At 34.2% G+C, this 21,417-nt stretch overlaps 1 protein-coding gene across 1 annotated transcript; it reads left to right on the forward strand.

Moving 5' to 3' along the window:
• The first annotated feature begins 6,954 nt into the window (after window positions 1-6,954).
• LOC149530636 (leukocyte immunoglobulin-like receptor family A protein) lies at window positions 6,955-9,826 on the forward strand. The gene is made up of 4 exons (XM_089809658.1): window positions 6,955-7,188; window positions 8,211-8,300; window positions 8,875-9,142; window positions 9,306-9,826. The coding sequence occupies exons 1-4, from the start codon at window positions 7,146-7,148 to the stop codon at window positions 9,643-9,645; spliced, it is 741 nt and encodes a 246-aa protein (XP_089665784.1). The 5' UTR covers window positions 6,955-7,145; the 3' UTR covers window positions 9,646-9,826.
• The last annotated feature ends 11,591 nt before the right edge of the window (window positions 9,827-21,417 follow it).

Consider the following 21,417-nt stretch of genomic DNA (forward strand, 5'->3'; position numbering starts at 1 on the left):
CTTCTGAACCTTGTCCACCACCTTTATCTTCCACCTAAAATGGTGGATTTGTTCTTCGTTTTCCGATCTCAGGATTATAGTTTTCAAGATCACCTTCACCTTGATTCAACCTGGATCTTGTTAACATTCAAATCTGCAATACTAGTCCAACAAAGCTCTGATACCAAATTTGATCTGATTTCTAGGATCTAGGACTATTACAGATAATGTTAACCAATTACATAAAGTTAATTTTAAAGATTTAATAAAGAAAATTAATGTAATTGCAATTAAGAAAAACACAGAATGAAATGACAGAAAGAGAGATAGGGAGACAACACATTTGATTTCAGAGTTCGTCTGGTTAGGACTACGTCTTCGGGTTCAGCTCCAATAGGGGGACCGATCCGATTAACTCCAATAAATCAATACAAGTGATTTGTGACAATTCCCTTCAAGCACATGCAACAAGATTCCTCTATGTGCAGGAAAATCCACTAAGTCTCCGCATAGACAAACTCTCTCTCAACATTTGCATTATTTATCCCTTCATTTTCATGCCTTCAAAAGGCCCCTAACCCCTCTTTTTTTACCAAACAATGTCTAATAATAGGGTAAAATATATTTAGCCCCTTACAACAGTCCTTCCTTGGAATGGGACTCATTTCCATTTTATAAATTTGTCATTATTTACTAATTGCCCTTATTTAGGCAAGGGGAAATCGGGCTTGGATAAAGTTTAAATAAAATCTATGCTAAAAATATCACATGTCACTCACGTGGTGTAGTGGCAAAGAAAGGTTTTGCAAAAATACATAAGGAAGGGGGTGGTCGGTGGTTCCAACCACCGCACCGCGCTTTACACCGAACTAGGGTCGGTGAATGTTTATCAATAACATGGCGCATTATATGCTTGAAGGTAGTCAGTGGCGTAATGGCCACCAGCTCTGTTTTGACGCCCGGTGGTCATGGGGTCGACCCCCATTGCTCACTTGTTAATGTTGAAATTAAAATGCCGCCACATAGACATACTTCCAAAAAACCCGAAGGTGCCACGTGGCTTCCTGCCATATGCGTGGCACCTAATTTTTTATTAATTAATGCCACGTTGGTGACACATGTCACCTCTGTAATCTGCCACGTCACTATCATCAATCCTTTTGGTCAACCACCTTTGACTGCACATAACTTTTGCATACGGAGTCCAATTTCGACGAAATGAACATTTTCGAAAAGCTCTCGATGAGACCTTTGATTTGGCGCCAACTTTGACCAATTTTGGAGAGTTTGAAATTTCACATTTTTTATGACCTCTGCTCAATGTTTGACCCAACTTTGACTGGTCATATCTCGAGCGTATGAACTCCGTTTTTGCCCGTTCGAATTGCGTTGGATGCAAAATTTTAAAGACTTTAAAATGATGTTGATTGTTGGAGTTTTGGAGATACTTCAATTTTTGGTGAAAATATCCCTCAAATCATTGTCACTTGGGGTGTTTATTTCATTTTTTTCCTTTTTCTTAGCTTTTGGGTTCTTTACCACCTTTTTTTGGTTAATTCCTTGCATTATTTAAAGTATCGAAACAAACACTCAATAGCAATTTTTCAAAGGTCACTATGGTAGCCTTTGGTAGGTCTAGTATCTCAATTCACTGTAATAACAGTCGACATCAGCCTATAGGTGGTGGGGTAGGATCATTATACTAGTATTATCACTAGATATTAACATTTAATTTTTCATTTGATCACTTTATTCACAATAATCAACGATTGAGAAGGATAGTACATAGATCTTAAAACAAAAGTAGAACTAAACACAATAAATCTAAACTCTAAACTCTAAACTAGGATCACTAGAGCAATCTATCCTTTTATTCATAGGGAAGGTAAGTAGATCAAAGTGATAAAGAATTAAGGGGTAGTTTTTGGATTTAGGAATCTGGTTTTTTGGTCTTCTAGACCCCCATATATAGCTTCAACCTTTTGTATTAGAAGCACATGTAAATACAATATTTTACATATCTATTCTTTGCTTATCAAAATGTTTAAGCTTTTAATTCTTAGTATCTATGTTCAATAGCAATTGAATCTTCAAGACTCTATCAAATATTTGCAATCAAAATAGGGAAGACGTATTTCTAATATCAAAGCAGGGGTATTTTTCATCATGGCAGAGTAAGGATGATCTGAAATGAACTTTAAATGAATAGGACACCCAACTATCAACCTTTAGTAAGACACATGTAATTAAGATCGTCAGTAATCGATAGGTAAATAGAGTCAGAGATTATCGAATAATAATTAAACATTAAGAAAATGGAAGTTAAAGGAACACAAATCACAAAATATTTTATAAAACTAGAAATAACCATGAATCACAATAAAAACAATTAAAATCTGTAAGTTAAAAATCAGTAAGTAGATCTGCATATGAAGTGAGTAACCCCAAAGTGGAAACTATAATATACTTTCTTTTTGAAATTAGTAGAAGGTATCCAAAATATAATTGGTGAGGAATTAAAGCTGTAATCATATATTATAATTTAGTAAGAATTTTAGAACTAATTTAAGGATGAATTATTAATGAAAATCAATTCAAACTTTTAATTTTTAGGAAATTTAGAAGATAGAGTAGAGTTTAATGTAATTTTAATCAAGTTTATAAATAGTCTTATATTAAATATAGATATCAATTTTTACTGACAGATAGTACTAACATTTAGAAAACAAGTTTGAAGTGGCTTGTGATTATAGAACATAAGCAAGAAATATACCATCAACAAAGCAAAAAGTATAACAAAGATTTAAGAGGATGTTCTTGGCCATGATCAGAGACTTTCATGGACTTTTTAAATATATTCACAAAAATGAATAGGAAGAATTTACTTCCAAAACAACAATTGTATCAGAGAATTAGTTATTAAAATATGGACAAAGGAGTAAGTTAGCATAGAAATGTTGTAATTTGATAATCACACTCTAAAGCTGGGGAATGCCCCTTTTATATATGTACTTTGTAAATGACTAAGGTCCTGGGCAAGATTGAAGGTTTTCCTCTCTGTTCTTTCCTACTAGTGCCTGTTTGAATGGAGACATTTGTAATCTTATCTTTATTAATATAGTATATAAGGCTTCGGCCATTTAACGATAAAAAAATAAAAATAAAATAAAATTATATATATATATATATATATATATATATATATATATATATATATATATATATATATATATATATATATATATATATATATATATATATATATATATATATATATATATATATATATATATATATATATATAAGTTCAATAAGCATTGGATATAAAATATAAATGTTTTATTATTAGCATTTATGAAGCGATTTTGTTAGTAACTTATTATTATTATTGCCTTACATTGAGATGTTATTTGTGAAAGCAAAACTCCTTATTAGAAAATGTGTATGACATTATTTTATGATCATACTTTCATGGCTAGACTATACATTAGGACATAGTGAATTTAACCATATGATTGAAACCCTTTATTTTCTATGTGCTTGATTTAGGGGTTTTTTGGATTTTATTCTTCAATGGATTTTTTTAAGTTTATGGTTATGGTTATTTCATTGTGGGTTTCTTGTCTATTGGTTAGTTGGCCATCTAGGACACATACCAGGGGCTCTTGAGAGTTTTCTTGTTATGTTGTCTATTTGACTGGATGTTAAGATGTACTTAATGATTTGAATCGAGATTTATGTGTTATAAGTTTTATGTTGTTGAACATTTGACTTAGGTTTGAGAACCAGTGTATTCTCGAGTTGTCTATAATGGAACCAAATTTGATTATTATAGTTATGTGGAATTGGACACAAGTGTGATTTATGAACTTAGGAGAGGTTGTCTAGGTGCATGTCTTTGGAAGTGACTTACAATAGGGCTCTGAGGCCCGAAGTGGTATGTACTAGGGTAACCTATTGTAAGTTATGTAACAAGTGATAATATAGTAATTAAATTTTTGTCTCATCCATGCCTTGAAATTAATTAAAAATATAAGTTAGACATATTGCATAGCCCATGCCTTGAGTGCTTGTATAGGCTAGGAACGGGGAATGGGATGATACCTAGTGAGAGGTATGACTAGTTTCCTCATTTTCTTGAGAGAGTATTCCATCTTTGCATGTGCTATGTTGAGGGTCCAAGGTCTAGAGTGACCATTCTAGGATAACTCAATGCTTGAGGGTCCGAGGTCTAGTGAGAGACCAACCCAAGGTAAGTCAAGTAGTTTGACCATGTGATGATACTCCCTAGTATATAGCCTGAGTCTCCCCCATACACTTTCTATTTTTGTTTGGTGGTGTATTTATTATTGGAGTTATTAATTAGGGATTTACTCTCTTTGATGACAATTTTATCTATTAGTTATTGCAATTTTGACATTTCACACTTGGTTTGGAAATGGTTATTCTTTCAATGTTGTATCTCTTTGAGTTTGATACTTGATTTATACTTGGTCTCTGTTGTTGACTTTGGTATGTGGTGCATGAATTGGTTGAGTGTCTTTTTGACTTCAGTCATCTTTTCCTTATCAGCAGTTTGTGTACCCTTGAGATAGATTCGACTATCAAGATTCCTTGCCTAGGATTATTTTTATGATTTGATTATCTGAGTGTGGACTGTTCATTATCTTCCATGCACGGTGAGAGTGGTTCCTGATTAGGCTGCCACAAGGTTAGGAGGTAGTGACTTCTTACCATTGGGCCACCCCACATATTGGTAGTTATTAGATGTTAATTGATGTAGCTATGCCTTTATCATTCTTGGTCTTGTCTTTGAGACTTCTATTCATTTGATGTATCTATGTATCATGTAACTTGAGATCCTACGAGACGTTGTATTGTATATTGATGTACTTGTATTTATTATTGCATACCTCACGACATGTGCAATGGATGATGTTATCTGGATGTACTTTATCATATCAATTGTACTTATGGGATTATGTATCTATTATTTACTTTATGATTATGGACATTGTACTTGAGATTAAAACTTATTAATAAAACTTCTTAAATGCGACTCAATGTGAAGGAACCCTTAATGAATTATTTTTTTACTATAAATGCACATGTGTTAATATTATGTTGGCGTGTATTGCTTCTGCATTGTTACTTTGATGTTGTATAAACTTTAAAAAATAAAATTAGTAAACTTTGTAACATATTAGGTTTATTTCTTTAGGGTTCCTGAGTGGTGTGTTACAAATACATTCAAGTATCAATGTGATTATACCTCCACTATTTTAATATATATTTTTATTTGGCATAGATACTATTTTTTTAAAATCAATTCTTTTGCTATATATTGTTAAAATCATTCTATAAGTTTTAAACAATCCTTTCAATTTGGCAGGAACTTCATTGTTATGGAACCTTATTTGTTTAACTTTTGAGAGTATTTTGGTGGTCAGATTGTGAAAAGCCATTAGATGTATATTTTTTCTTTTCATGAGAAATGCCTTTTTCTTTTCTTTTCTTTCATTTAAGTTGAATTTGTGTAGTTGGGGATGGGAGAGGAAATAGTCTAAAAAAATGTTTGTATGAGTTGGTAGAGTGTATTTTAATAGTTTTTCTAGCATGCAATCTTTCTATAGGGTAAAGTTTACATTTTTTTAAAATTTAGAATAATTAATAATATATTAGGTGAATGAGAATTGGTGAGCTAAAAAGTAAACCTGTCAGGTTTCTTTTAAAAAAAAAAATTACTATTCTTAAACTAATGTATTCTATATAAGAATTAAATAATGTCTGATTTTAATTCTTAATCATAATAATAAACTTAATCTTAGTGAAACTTTAAATGTAATCCCAATTCTAATTATGGGAAATGTCTAACCTTAATAAAGAAGACATATTACCATAAGAACAAATCTACTTATTCTAGCTTATATATGAGTTAAATGTATCTTGAAAGCTCTTAAGTGTTCATATTTGATATGGATAGTTATACATTTATATTTATTTTTAGATTAAGGTAAAAATAGGTTTTGAAGGGACCCAAAACCCTTTAACAAAAGCAAAAGACCAGTATTAAAAACTAGCCAGGTTTCATAAGGACTTGAAACCTAGAGTAAAGCCAAAAACACAAAAAACTAGGTTTTACAAGGACTTGAAACCACAAGTTTAAACCAAACACACCTAGGTTTTACAAGGACCTAGAACCTAAAGTTTTTAAACATAAAGCTGGAAAAATAAAAACATAACGAACAACACCACCTAGACCAACAATTAACACACTAAAAACCACGACCAACATCTACACTAGTTCCTTGATGCTCTTCTCCACCCCCTTACTAGCTTTAGCAGTAGCCTGGATAATATCAATCGTGGCAGAACTAGGAAACTCAGGAGCATCAACAATCTTTTTTCTCATACTCTGGCTTGTTCTCTTGCTAGGACCTTCTGGACTCCTCACCACATCAGTGTCTGGAGACATGATCTCCTCGTTACTTTTATTGCCTAGACTGGCTCTTGCAACACACAAATTGGAAGTGACCTGCTTCATTCTCTGCCTGCTTTCCTTAATAAGTTGACAAAGTTCTAGCTTGCAATCCTTTAGTTTGTCAAAGATGTTGCCAACAAGTTTCTCCAGGTGGACTCTCATGGCATGTTCATCGTCCAACTCTTTTTGAATGACTCCGACCTTTTTCTTGAGCACCATGATTTCATTGTAAAGCCACAAATCTTATTGTAGAGAAACCTTCGCTTTAAGTTTAGCAGTATGAAGAAAGAAGATTTTCACATAAATACATTCATATTTATTATTATGACATATGATAATATTTTTGACCATTTTAATTTTTTTATAAATTTAATATAATATTTAATTTATATATCTAACTATCAACATAACTATTACACCTCCTTTTTAATGCAAATCCCAAACAAACTAAAACTAAAAAGACTATATAGATCACATTCTTACATATATGCTCTATTGTGATACAAGGGACTCTTCGAGAGCGCTGGATAAACAGCACACTCGTAATATTAAAATCTCATTTCTCGATAGGCGACGGCTTAAAAATTGTTTGGCAAGAATCGACCTGTAAATCGATCTACCGTTTCCAGACAAAGAGAGAACAGAAGCAAGGAGATCTTCTTCTCTGATTGAAATCGTCAACACAATGTATCATCCATCAAGGGGAGGCGTACGTGGAGGACGAGATCGTATGTATTTTTCTCTTGCTCTGCCTTTAGATTTCTCTTTAAAAACTAAAAATTGAACAAGAAATTTCTGCCTTGTTGAGCTTAAAACATCTCTGCTAGCAATCGGAAGAGGTTTTGAATCAGTGTATTTGGACCTAAACGCTTATTATTATTTGCTACCTGTTCAAACCCTTGGAACCTGAATTCAATCACAGTTTCCTTGCCAACAATAAAAGCCTTTGCATATTCGAAGGTAAGAAGCGGGAGATCAGAGTTATAGCAATGCATCTTCGATGGCAAGGGGGATATTTAACCGCCATCACTTTGAAACCCTAGGGGAAGGGGAATGATCCGTTTAATTCTCTTAATCCCTTGACTGAATACACCCACTCATTGAATTTATTTAAACCATTACTAGGGTTTTACATCAACCTGAAGGGGTCTTATATTATTGTATTTAATTTATTTAATAAATATAGGGTTTTTCATCAATCTGAAGGGTTGGTTGCCTCGTGTGCTTAGAAGATTTCTGAAGTAAACGAACTTTATTTATTCACTTAGTCTCACTGTTTCCCTTGAGACGACATTTAGTCTTACTGTTTCCCTTGAGACGACATTCCAAGTATTAGTCCTTATCACTCTTTGAATGACTTCTTACTCGAAAACCTTATCTTAAAAGGAATGAGGCCTTTGGAGGTGTTTTTTACGCCCAATTTATTAGTTTTGGAAGCAAATTCTGTAATTAGCTTCTCCTATCAATCTGTAAATTTCAAACGCAAGGAGCTCTGATCTGTGGTTCAGTCCATCAGTCATCCTGATGATGTACTGCAAATAATGGCCCGAACCCCCTCTCTTTCTTTTTGTATCAAATTCTCTTCTACGCAACTTTTCTTTGGAATCTCTCTTTTCAAAGACCAATCATGTTAATTGGGTTTTCAGCACAGAACACTCAGTAAGGTACACTGCCACAAGGCTACATGGAATTTTCTGCTTAAAGTTAAAAATCTTGCTGCTGACTGTTGAATGCTGTTTTTGACTTGCAGAATTCAATTGGGATGATGTTAAAGCCGACAAGCACAGAGAAAATTATCTCGGTCATAGCCTCAAGGCTCCAGTTGGTCGATGGCAAAAAGGTTTTTATTTCTATCTGAAATATCGCTTATTGGCTACTTTTGATATTTTGGTTCTGTAATTATATTTTTTCCTTGAAGGATAAAGTGAGATATCTCTGAGTTGAATAAAAGGACTATTCTCAGGTCCCTTGTGGTGCATTACAAAGGTCCTCACACTTTGAATTGGCTGAAAGTGTAGATTTCTTACTTAGAATTAATATTCTGTTCTCGTTGTCTTATTGAGCTTGTCACATTTGAGTAACTATAAAAATTAAAAATTTGTTTAGTTATGTAGTCTTATTATGTCTGGTAATATGTTTAGCTCTTGGGAGGCTGTTCAATTCCATTCTACCTCTTTATGAATTAGTTTTACAATGCCTTTTTTCTATTCATAGATGTTGTGTCCAGTTGGACAATGTTTCAGTAGTGACATGGAAAGAACATTCAGTACCCATTCTGGTTGTGTTACGGAAGAGAACAGTCAGTAACCATTCTGGTTGTGTTTCACGAGTGTTATAAATAGTGGTTCTTAATTTATTTGAATTTCTTGTGGTGAAAACAATTACATAAGTCTTTTAATATCAATTTTACACAGGAAAGGATCTTTTCTGGTACACAAAGGATAAAAAGGGAGGAGATTCTGGTGTCGATGCAGCAAAAGAAGAAATCAAGAGGATTAAAGAAGAGGAAGAACGTTCTATGCGAGAGATTTTAGGTTTGGCACCAAAGCGTGAAAGTCGTCCTATGGGTAACCGTTTGGATAAAAGAGAGGCTGCAGATTTACTTAAGAAAGGAGTAAGTGCAGAGGATTTGGCTCCTGGTTATGCTGATGGAGAACGTGTGCAGGGACTGGGTTTTACTCGGTAAGTTTAGTTTCATTTTTCTTTGCTCCTAGTGTATGATATGCTTTCTTAGTATGCCAGAGCATCTTCATTTTGCAAGATTTCAGTTAAGGTTGCATGGTTAAAGATAATTATATGTTTCATTTGTGTATGATAATTGATTTTTTTTGCCTTCAAAATGCAGGGCATCACATCATTCAATGAGTGAAAAAGCTTTTCCAAAAGAGATCCAACATGTTCCAAATGACAAAGTATTTGAAAGAGGGAATGAATCTTGCTCAAATTCTCAAAGGGATGAAGTTCCCCAGGCCAGTGTCCAAGAAACAGAAGCTGATAGAAATGATCGAGAGAGCAGGCACATGAAGAGAATAGATGACAAGAAAAGAAAGAGAGAAGAAAGGAAGGCTCTACATAGAGATAAAAGAAGTAGTGAGTCGGGTTCAAGGCGAGATAAGAGAAGACATGAATCAGATGTAAGTAGGAAGGAGAAGAAAAAGCGGCACGATTCTGACGACAGTGACTAAAAGGAAATATGCTTTGCATATTAAACTTGTCAGAATAAATGTGCGGTATGCTCTTCAAGTTTTAATTCTCTTTTATTCAGCAGTGAAACATGGAAAATATTTACTTGACATGGTAATCGAAGGGACTAATGTCAAAGTTGTATTAATACGGTTTAGCAAAATCATGTAATTTTTTCTGCACTGTCTATGTGTATATTTTTTGTCTACATGCCAAAGGCATTGAAACAAACCATAAACAAAATAATCTGCTTTGACCCTTAGCGAGGAAGGCAACCATCGACTGGATGGATCTCTACACACCCTTGCCAACCAATTTGTTGCTTATTCACCCATAGCATATCAATTAGTTGGGCCGAGAATAACTCTAGGTGGCCTGGTTGAAAGAGGGGAGATATATCAGGTTTGCAATGTGTAAATTCTTCAAACCCTAGCAGATTGTTTTAGTTCGCTTCCTGGACCTCCTCTTAACAAGTGTCATATGTTTGTGGATTTTATAGTCAGCATTAGAATTTATTTTCGTTTATCAATGTATTTGACCCTCCAAAAAATAGCAAAAAGCACACAAAACGTGATTGCATTTGCTGGGCACGATTTTTGCTTTCCAGTAACCACAAGAATCATCAAAACTTCCAAAACTTCACCGAAAATTGCATCTCTTACTTATAAGTGGGCTACTAACTTTGGGTTTGCTTTTTTGAGAGATCTTACTACTGTATTAATTTCATCAATATCGGGAGCCTATGTGTGTTTGAGGATTTGCTAATTTTTGGTGAAAACTTTCATCGTCTTGTTCCTTTGGGGTTAAAAGTTTCACTAAATGAGACTGATAAATTCGCCCATGTTGTATGTATAGAATTACATAAGGTGCTCATTTTGTTTATCTCTGCTGAACTTTGAGTATCCTTTTCATGCTGTCACATTCAGTCGCGTTTTTCAGTGATGTGATTATAATTCTTTGGTTGTTTTTGTGCCAGCATGCTAAGTTCTTTTTCTATGTGCTCAAATCTATTTGCCTAGCATACTTTATTTTTCTAATCTTATTTGATGTTCTATAATTGATCTTTGTGGATCAGTGTGGATTATATTTAAAATAGGAAGCATCTTTCATATTTAGTAAAGAGATCTATTTGTCTAAATTATATCACGCTGTTCAGAGTAGGATAATGTCTTAATTGCTGTAAGACAGTGTTTTGGTTAATTGTGCTTTTCAAAATATCTATGTTGTTAAATCATTGTGTACACATTGGTTGATGGAAGTGAAGCCTATTTATCTTTCGATTATGATAAACGAACACTAATCGATTATCAAGACCATGCAAATTAACTTTCATTCTCACCAAGGGTGAAATCAAAATCATATTGAGAAAATACTAATGGAATATTTACTTTGAAATGCCTTTACTTGACACTCAATACATCTGACAGGCTATAGAAGCCAGATAGTCGAAGGTAAATATGCCTAAAGGTTTTAGCTAATGCTGCTTAAAGGTAAACTTTTTTACTCGAACTGTAGAATGTCAAAAGTCAGATAATTTAGGTTGATTGATTTAAATGTCAGTGTAAAATATAAGATTTGGCTTTGACTGATAAGGGGCCTGGGCTGATTGACTCTTTATTGGCTTTAAAAGTTCAGTGTAACGTGGAAAATGGTCAGGCCACTTGTGACAGTGTTGTTATTTTCGTTGAGGACAATGATGGGTAGTAGGAGCCCCTCGAGTTTTCTATAAAGGCTCTGAGAATTTCTTGGAGGTGGAAGGGCTGGAAGAGACGACAGTGTAGAGTACTGAAACAGAATAACTGGAACTTTTCCCTGCGAGATTAAATTGAAATATGTTTTCAGCAGATGTGGGTACCATAAAGGTTCATTGCTTTCTTAAGACTAGGTATTGAAATAGAATGAAAATTTGTTTTATTTACCTCTGCTGGGTCTAGAAGTTTGAGCTTAATCCAGAGCTTGAACAATTCTATCAATTTTTGGATTGTTTGAACTATCTTCCCCTCACCATAATAAAACTCCAATAAAACGTACTTCAGTATTCAATGCATTAAGAATGCGAGCCCTGCAACTCAAGGTTTCATAGCTTAAGAGGGAGATATATTGCTGCTTCTAGATTCTTTGCGCCTTTTTTTGCATTTATGCTTCAAAATCACGCTTCTTGATACATCACCAGGATGGGAGAGTGTGCGAGGAGAGTTAAGAGTTTTTTGCTGTGTGTACTCTCATCTGGCTCATTAAGAACATGAGCAAGCCTTAACTCAAGGTTTGAAAGCTCAAGGGGGAGTTCTTTTGGTGCTTCTAGATTCAATTGTGCTTATTTTTCGCATCAATGCTCTGTGAGCACATCGCTAGACTGAGAGAGTGTGAGGAGAGTTTTTTTTCTGTGTGCACTCTGACCTTGATTTTGGATCACAGTCTGATTCAAAATGTTGATGCAAAAATATTCTCATCCAAATGAATTGAGAAACAATAAATTAGGAAAGTAATTTACTTGATCAAGATTCTCATCATTGGATGTTTTTGATCATCTCTAATGTGATGTGTGTTCAGATTAGTATTACAAGTCTAGAACTCAGATTGAAGCTTGGCAAAATTCAACAAGGATTCAACAAATTGAAAAATCCAAGAATTTCAAAGTTTTAAGACTTTTTAAAAACATGTATCATTTAATAAATAAGCTCTAATAATACAAATTGAGATAAATAGAAGTTACTTTGCACATATGCACAAGTTTACATTGATCGCATGAGTGCAAATTTACAAAGGAAATATGTTATACTAAATAGCACATCGCATGAGTGCAAATTTACAAAGGAAATATGTTATACTAAATAGCACATATGAAATATAAATAGTGTCACTGTCTAATGTTTACAATTTTTATGGAATTGAAAAGTTCAATACTCATCAAAATAAAAGCTAGAGCCTAGAAGAGTAAGGCATAGAATAATTTATATTAATGACTAGTCTATGCCTAAGATAGCTCTTGGAAGATTCCATAGCCACGATATTTGCTTACGTCTGAGGCTCAACTTGAGTAATACCAACATATACATCCTCATCCTCATCCTCATCCTCATCATACTCAAATTCCTCACTCCTAGCCTTAGGGCCATCTAATGGATTTCTTAGTGCTTGAGCCGCCTCTGCCGCCACTGTTGCCTTTGCCTCTTGAACCACATATTCCACAATCAATATTTGAGAGCCAATTGATTTGTTAGTCTGATCTCTAAAACCCCAATATATTTCTCTAATCCCTTGTTCATTTCTTCCTTGTGTTTGCAAATGAAAGATATTATTTTTCTATGTGTTTGAGGAAAGCTATAAACAAGATGGGTTCAATTTTTTAATTTAAAATTTTTTTTTATACCCAAGTTTGGTTGACTTGGTGAGTCAACCTAGATTCGGTTTGACTCAGTCGAGTTCAATGCAAGGGCCAGTTTGACGCGTTTTCATGGTTCACTTTTGGAGTTGCATAGAGTCCTGTAACTATGGATCTGATAACGTTGTCAACAATCTACAGTGTTTTCTCCATACATTAAGCATATGAACAAGCCTTGCTTATTTCAAGGTTATGTTGCTAGGCCAGATTCTTATCTATAAGCAGCTATCAAGCTTAGCTATAACGATTAATTTTTTTTTTTTTTTTTGTGGCACTAGCTTTTTAAGGAGCATTAGTTGCAGTGTCCTCGTTATTTCTTCCATGGCTTGGTCTAACTTTCAAAATTGTGAGAGATTGCAGAACTCATGCAACTTTTTGAACCGTTTTGGATTTTTAATTTTTTTAAATCTTTTTATGTTTGAACATAAAGAGAAAATTTGTTTAAAGAGTAAAAAGACTTGTGGCAGACCTATTTAAAAGTAGAAAAATACATGTTTCAGATAAGGACCCTATTTGATGTGGAAAAATACTAAGTTGAAAATCAAACAAATTAAATGAAAATTATACTTTTAACCAAATAGATTGCAAAGGACCACAATAATAACTTGCATAGTAGTCGAAGCTAAGTGTCGAGGGAAACTTTGTATTCATTGTTCTTGAGGATTCCCAATTCTGTTAAAGTCCCAAGCAATGCATTATTGATTACCTCTGGTTTCAAACTTAGATGTTCCAATAAGACACAATTTAGCCAATTTAACAAAAAGGATGTTTCATTTATCAACTTGATTTCTTTCCTTATAGCATGTTTCCATTTTAACAAAGTTGAATTTGTAAATGATGGTGTTAATGTTTTATGTGCATTCATTCAAATGCCACTTTTAAATGTTGGATTATTGTCTCTTAAGTGGCCACTAAAAAATATATAGTTAAATTTGATCATAATACCAGTCAAATGCCTTAACTTCTATTAGAGTTTGGGAAATGGTCAAGACTTAAACAAAATAAGAGAATCAATACCAAGACTATCAACTAGAAAAACACAATATTATTGCTATTATGATTTGAGGAGCACCTCACATGCCAACATTTCAAGGATCGTACTTCAAAGGTGCAACATTAATTTTAGGCAAGCCTAAAGGGGATGTTCCCATATGATTATTTTGTCTTCTTAAGGGTTGTAATATTGCTATCAAGATTCAACTGTATGTGATTTGAGTCAAATTCATTGGTCCATGTTTCACGAGTAGTGATTTACACAAATTGATCTCTCATGACAATGAATATAACACTTAACACTCGTTAGATCTAGGTGATGCTCATAGAGGTGAAGCACCAGGACTTCTCAGGAGGTCACCCATTTGAGTACTACTCCATCTCGACCACACTTAACTACAAAGTTTCCTCCATGGTTAAATCCACTTTGCTTGAAATCCCATTTGCAAAACCTTCACCAAGTATTGTACCTTATTAACCATTCACTAGAAAGCCCCTTAAGCTCATCAATTGATAAGTAGGAGATATTTTTCACAATAAGTCATATTGTGTACTTTTTGAGTCAAACTCATTGGACCATGTTTTATGAATAGCGGTTTACACAAACCCATCTCTCATGACATTGAATAGATCACTTAGCACTCATTGGATATAGGTGATGCTTATAGAGGTGAAACACTAAGACTTCGCAGGAGGTCACCCATCCCAATGCCACTCTACCTTGAGCGAGCTTAACTATGAAGTTCTCCCTATTGGTTAAAGCCACTTTGCTTGCAACCCCATTTGCAAAACCTTTACCAAGTGTTGTGCCTTACGAACCATTCATTAGAAAGCCTCTTAAGCTCATCAACTGATAAATAGGAGATATTTTCCACTAGAAGTCATTGTGATATTGCTATCAAGATTTTTGAGTCTTAAAGGGTTATTATTTACACAAAAGATAAAGAGGAAATTCACAAGAATACCAAGTTTCATAAGAACTTTGCATTCCCATGGATGACATGATATGTTTCTTTTTGTTTGACTATCATTTTATCTCAAGCTTGATTGATTTATTATTAGAAGCATTATAAACCCTTTGATTGTGTTTATGTAAGATGTTTTAGTGGATTAGGCTCGAAATAAGATCAAGTAAATTACTTCCTAGCTTCATTTGCCCCCCTAGTTGACCACCCTTGCCAATGTTTGACATCCTAAATAAAATAAAAATGATTATCTAGATTTAGGTGCTTGAACTTAAAGGATTTTCTCTCGATTAGACTTGTTTATAACATCTCCAATAGATTATTACAACTTATGATGACTTATTTTCATGTGTTGGGGAGGTAGGATCTTATACCTAACCAACCTCTCTTTGGGATAACAAATTTTATACCAGTTCACAAAATTTTATTCTTTTTTCCATTATTTCCTTCTTAAAGAATCTCGATCCAAATCATAAAGTTCTTTTAAAGCTACATGTTGGTGAACAATTTCATCTCCTCTCTACTATTCTTTTCAATTGACCCTACACTTTTTGAAGACATAATAAGTTCACTACAATTGGGTAAGCATACATTGATTGCTTCCCTTTGAATTGCATAAGCTATGACTCCCTTCTTAGATTTACAATGAATCCCTATTCTAAACAAACACATATACTTTTAACTAGAAAGTATGCAGGTAGCCTTGCTTATCATTAGATAAATGACCTTAATAAATATGATCTCAAATTAATCACAAGAATGTAGAGAGAACACAATTTTTTTCAAATTCTAGTGAAAATCATCAAAATATTTCACTAAACACGATAGTTGAACCTTAACAATTAACACTTTCAGAATGATATGACAATCTAGCATATGTGAGTAAAATATTCACAAAAGAAATATTTGTTTCATCGACACGAATTCAAAAGGTTCAAATCATTGTACTATCTCATGTTATCATCAAAGTTCAAAAGACTAAGAAAAAATTCATTAATAACATATATATCATATCAAGTTCAACTTGTTTGAGAAAAGCAAAGCAAAAACTACGAGTTTTTAGATTGATATAGCGTTCCCCCTAATATCTATTTCTAACCTTAACTAAGTTTGGTTCAACATATATGTAGTTTTAGATCGTCAGGTCTCCCTGAAAACTTGACCTCCTAACGGTAGTTAGGATAGTTACAAAAACTAACGGTATATGGGAGACACCTGTCCCCAAAGTTTTAACATATCAAGAAACATAAAACAAAGCCTACTTAATTGGGAGAACCATTCTCCACTTCTTCATTTTGCTCATCTTTGCCTATAGTCCCACATGTCAACTTCTAGCTCTGGAATGCATTCACTAACTGTTGAATGGAACTTGTGTTGAGGTTCTTTAGGCTTTGTATCCTCATCTTCCATGTGTCCCTATCCCATCTCATCTTCTGGACCTAGTCCACATAGTTGGGAAGTTGAGTTGTACACAAATTGAGCATAGACTGCACTTGCACAACCTTGATAAAATCTATTGTTGTGAGGTTAGCCTCTTCTTTGATTTCCTTCATGGTGTCTTCGAAGATCCTAACAACTATTTCCTGATCTAAAGCCCCTCATAATGTGGCAGACCAACTGGGTTAACATTTATCATATCCTTGATCAAAATATCATACATACTCTTGATTTCTCTTTGAATAGTTTTAGATTGGCCAATTGTGGACCCGTCTATCAAACATTTCCATCCCATATTTTTCTTCACAACATAAAGCATCCTTGCACCTAGTAACTTCAAGGGATTCTCTTCTAAGAACTTACCAATTCCATATTCTTCTATTTCAAAAATCTAAGTGATGATTACCTTCCACTTATTTTGGTCTATTTCCTAGAGAGGAGTTTAGGTTTGGATACCCCCAAGCAAAGCATCTACATCATTAAAAACCATGCTGGATTCTTGCATAATTATACCCCATCTTTAGTTATTGTATCAATCTAATTTCCATCATAGTAATATTAGTTTTTCCTCTTTGCAATTGACTCATCAACTTCTTATTGTGAGGAGAGACTGGGTCAAAGGTATGAGGTGCATGCACTATAGGTAGCACTCCAAATCCACCGAATGAATCTATGTACTCAACAAGGGCATTGATAATCTACTTAATTCCTCTTTTCTCTGTACCATCTTTCTGTGATTGAACCACCATATTCTGGGCAGATTGCTCCAACCAGTGTTCCTTAATCTCTCAGTTGAGCACTCTTAACCCGACTCTGGTTATTTCAAAGTCACTGATAGTTAAATCGATAGTCTCCCTTCAGTTTGTACTAAGAAATTTCAACAATTACCTCCCCTATTTTAGAATCAATGATCATCTTGGCAACATTCTTGGTTTTGTTAGCCCTAGGGGTTTTAGTAGTGTATTTACTCACTACATCCTTGATACGAATGACTGTTGGAACCAGACTGAGCTTTTTAGTTATGGAATTAGATAACTAGTTTGGTACTATCTTTAAGCTTTCTTTCTTTGATGTGTTCTTAATTGGTGTGACTAGAGTATCAAGTACCTATGAAACTATGTCCATAGCTCCTTGTACTTGGAGTTCACTGTCCATAGAAGTTGCAACATGTTCCTTATTGTGATCTAGATCCATCACTGCATAGTCTTCGGTTGCCATTCTCCCTCTCTTTCAAACCTTAGTATGGGATCTGGTTCTGTGTGCAGTAGGTTGATTGCTGATTCTTTCACAATTTGTCTTACTTGAACCTTTTTTCACACCTATATAGTCAACCAAAAGAACTTTATTAGCTATAGGAGAATGCTGTGAATTCTTCTTTGGTTCTTGTAACTACATGTTGATCTCTTTTTCCTTTCTCTTTTGTTTTAGCCAAGTATTTGTACACTAACTAATAGGCCTGATTCTTTGAGTGATACCGACCTCTTCTTTTGTCCAATCAACAACAAGCATAATTGCTTCTTTTGGTTTCAAATATTTAGGTTCAACAACTTCTGAACCGTCCTCTTGCAACCCATTTATATTCATTTTTAGTTGCAAAAAGGTAATTTGAGATAATGATAACCTTGAATGATCTCTTTTACTAACTTCCCTTTAACTAGAACAATCTTCCTAGAAATCTTCAATGTGAGGAGAAGGGGTTATATCCCCTTCTAGCTCCATTGTCGTTCTTGCAAACCCTTTGTTATCAAAACTTTCTCTTCCTTCATAAAAATTAAAATCAAAACTACACAAATCACATTTGACACTAATTACATATTTCATGGATTCGCAAAAGAGCTTATCCAACTTAATAGGAAAAATAGTTTCCCACTTCTCCTCAAGGAGAGACCTATTTAATACAAATGCTAACAACCTGCATACTATTGTGAGTATAAATTAATCGACAAAATATCTAGGTGTGTTTGTGGGTTCATCATCAAAACCTCCTATTTTGATGTAGGTGAAATTTGGAAATTGGATGTACACACTGCCATAAGTTCGAACCAATTTATAAGCTTCAGGGGAAATCCTATGTTCTGACACACTAGCTAACTCAAAGCACAGTCTTCCCATAAAATATCATTCACTTTCTTGTAGTCAGCCAAAACATGATCTTTTCGTAGTAAGGAACAATAATCATAGATCATAATATCATTGCTCCGAGGTTCATGTGGATTACTATCAAATCCTACGTGCATGCTAGACAATACATCAATTATTGATTGTTTGAGTGAGTTTCAATTGTTCTCTTAATGAACCAATAATTTTTAGACACCCAAAATTTGGAAAAGACTTAAATCATGCAATGCAATCCCGATCAATCAGGATCAAATTAAAGAGAAAATCAGAAAAAACACAACAGACTTTTAAATAAAAAATCACATCAAGTCATTAATCACCTATCAAATCAACAAGACCTAAATCAACTTTAAAAGAGGAAGAAAACAATTCAAATTCACAAAATAAAATTCAAAAAGGGAGGAAGGAAAAAGATAAAGTGTTGAAAATAAATCATTTAGTAAATCAATAAAATCACTTTATCCTCACAAGATGGAAGTCTCCCTTTTACCATTTAAAAGAATTTGAAAAAAAATCCTCATATTATCCTCAAAACCAAGTCTGTTGGACTCTTCCTCCTGGCCTCTTATGAGATATTTTGAGTTTCACTTTCACCCCTAGTCAAAAGTGAAAATCTTGGTTCTTACCCCAACCCCTTCCGAAATCCTATAAATAGGAGGAAAATCCAAGAGACAAAGGACCCAAGTTTTTTATGCATCTGCACTATAGGCACATTTGCACTCATCATTTAACATTCTCTTTGTAGTAATTTCATAGCATTGTTCGCATCATTTTGTGTCATTTAGCTTCATTTATTGCATATTTAGTTCATAGCATGATTATTTCAAGAGCATTTCTAGGAGTTGTATTTCACATATAATTCACATTCTAGTCATAGATCTTGCATGTTTTATTGTAGATCTGCATTTTAGCAATACCCCATTCTAGAACTGTAACTAAGATGCTGGTCTGAGAGCTATTTTAGCAGTTGTAGTTAGGGAGACATGAGACACTTGTAGAGATTACTTGCTGTTGATGATATCTTAGGTCTAGTATAGTTTGTCATCAGTTCATTCGCTTTTTACGTTAAAGTTTCATGAATTCGTGTTCTTACCGTGTACAAAATGGTGTTCTTACTGTCTACAGGATGCCTATTGGCACGACACCCTTCTCTTTGGTTTATGGCTGTGAAGCTATTCTCCCTTTAGAGGTTGAGATCCCATCCTTGAGAGTTACTCTTCAAGATGTCCTATCAGATGAGGATTATAGAGTGGGCCGTTTAGAACATCTAGAGTTGTTAGAACAACATCAACGTATAACCCATGACCATCTCAAAGTGTATTAGAACTAATTATCAAGGCATTATAACAAAAAGGTAAAACCTTGTGTTTTTCAGAGTGGTGACCTAGTGCTTAGAGAAAATCCCAAGAACCAAGTGGCAAGAGAAAAGAAACGTAAATGGGAGGCCAATTGGATTGGTTCTTACCTTATCACAAAATCCTTTGGGAGTGGTACCTACCGACTTTTAGATTGTGATGGTACATAATTAGTAGAACCTATCAACAACATCGATCTCAAACGGTTTTATGTCTAAAAGCTTTGAGAAAAACATCAAAAATACCAAAAAAAAAAAAAAAAAAAAAAAAATTTGGTACAAAAGAAGTGAGAACGCCACTTTTGGTTTGAAAAGGGGTGAGAGACAACACTTTTAGACTTCCCTAAACAACACAAGGCCTTCAATGCTGAAAAAGGGTTGCAGTTGAATGGTTGATTTACTGTCTCTGAGACACATTTTGGTTCTTTGTGGCTTCCCATTGCAATTAATATAAGATGGGAATAAGAGGAAGGGGTACCATTTACAGTTGAATTATTTGGAGGTATTTGGCAAAAAATTGTTTGTTTATCTAGGGTTGAGAAGCTAGCATAGTCTATCAGGTTGGTATTCTATCTAGAATAAATTTCACACATACCCCCTTGAGAAACATTTGTGGGTTACAGTTCTGAGATCTTTTGGCATCAAGAGTGGATTCGTAGCAACAAAAATAATCAGTATGGCAACAACAGTAAGGCAAGGGAAACATAGCTCATAATGACAATAATAATAACAATAACAAGAGCAAATCAAAGCCTTTTTCCTTGGGTGAATGTACACAATAGTGGAAACAACTAGTATGACAGCAACAATGGGGAGCACCACAAATTCAACAACACAAAGAGTCTGATTATGTATTGAGATACCATAGACATGAATTGTAGGAAAATCAATGCACATCTCTGCCATCCACTTCGTCCATTGATCTCCAATATTTGTTATAGTCCTCAGTCAACCCATTCAGCGTCATAAACTCTTTCATTGCCTCTTTATGTATCTCATGTGGTCCTGGTCGCCCCCATATTCCACCAAATCTCACTCACATTCTCCCTTTCACCCCCACAATCCCAAAAATCATCCAAAAACACCAAACAAATTCAAAAAGTTCCCAAAAATGCCAAAAAAATCCAAAAATAGCTTAAAACTACCAAAAAAATTAAAAAATTGTCCAAAAATGTCAAAACAAATTCAAAATTTGTCCAAAAATGTCAAAAAAATTCAAAAATTGTCCAAGATGTCAAAAAAATTGAGAAACTATCCAAAATGTCCAAAAAATTTCAAAAATCATCTAGAAATTCACAACTAGCCCAAAGCATTCAAAACAGGGGCAATTCCTGTCAACAACACCCCAAAATTCCTGTCAATTTCTCAATCTAGCTATCCAACAAGACATTTGCTCCCAACACGCCCCATTAATATTAAGAAGAAGTGTGGTAATCTCCTGAAACATTTCGTAGGACTTTGGAAATTCCCACACAACACAGATAGCGCAAGAGGTGCCCCTGTTTCCTTCCTCTTGTCAAGAGCA

The sequence above is a fragment of the Cupressus sempervirens genome, chromosome 11, assembly GCF_028749045.1.
Source record: "Cupressus sempervirens isolate cs-2001-9-10 chromosome 11, ASM2874904v1, whole genome shotgun sequence".
NCBI classification, from domain to species: Eukaryota; Viridiplantae; Streptophyta; class Pinopsida; order Cupressales; family Cupressaceae; genus Cupressus; species Cupressus sempervirens.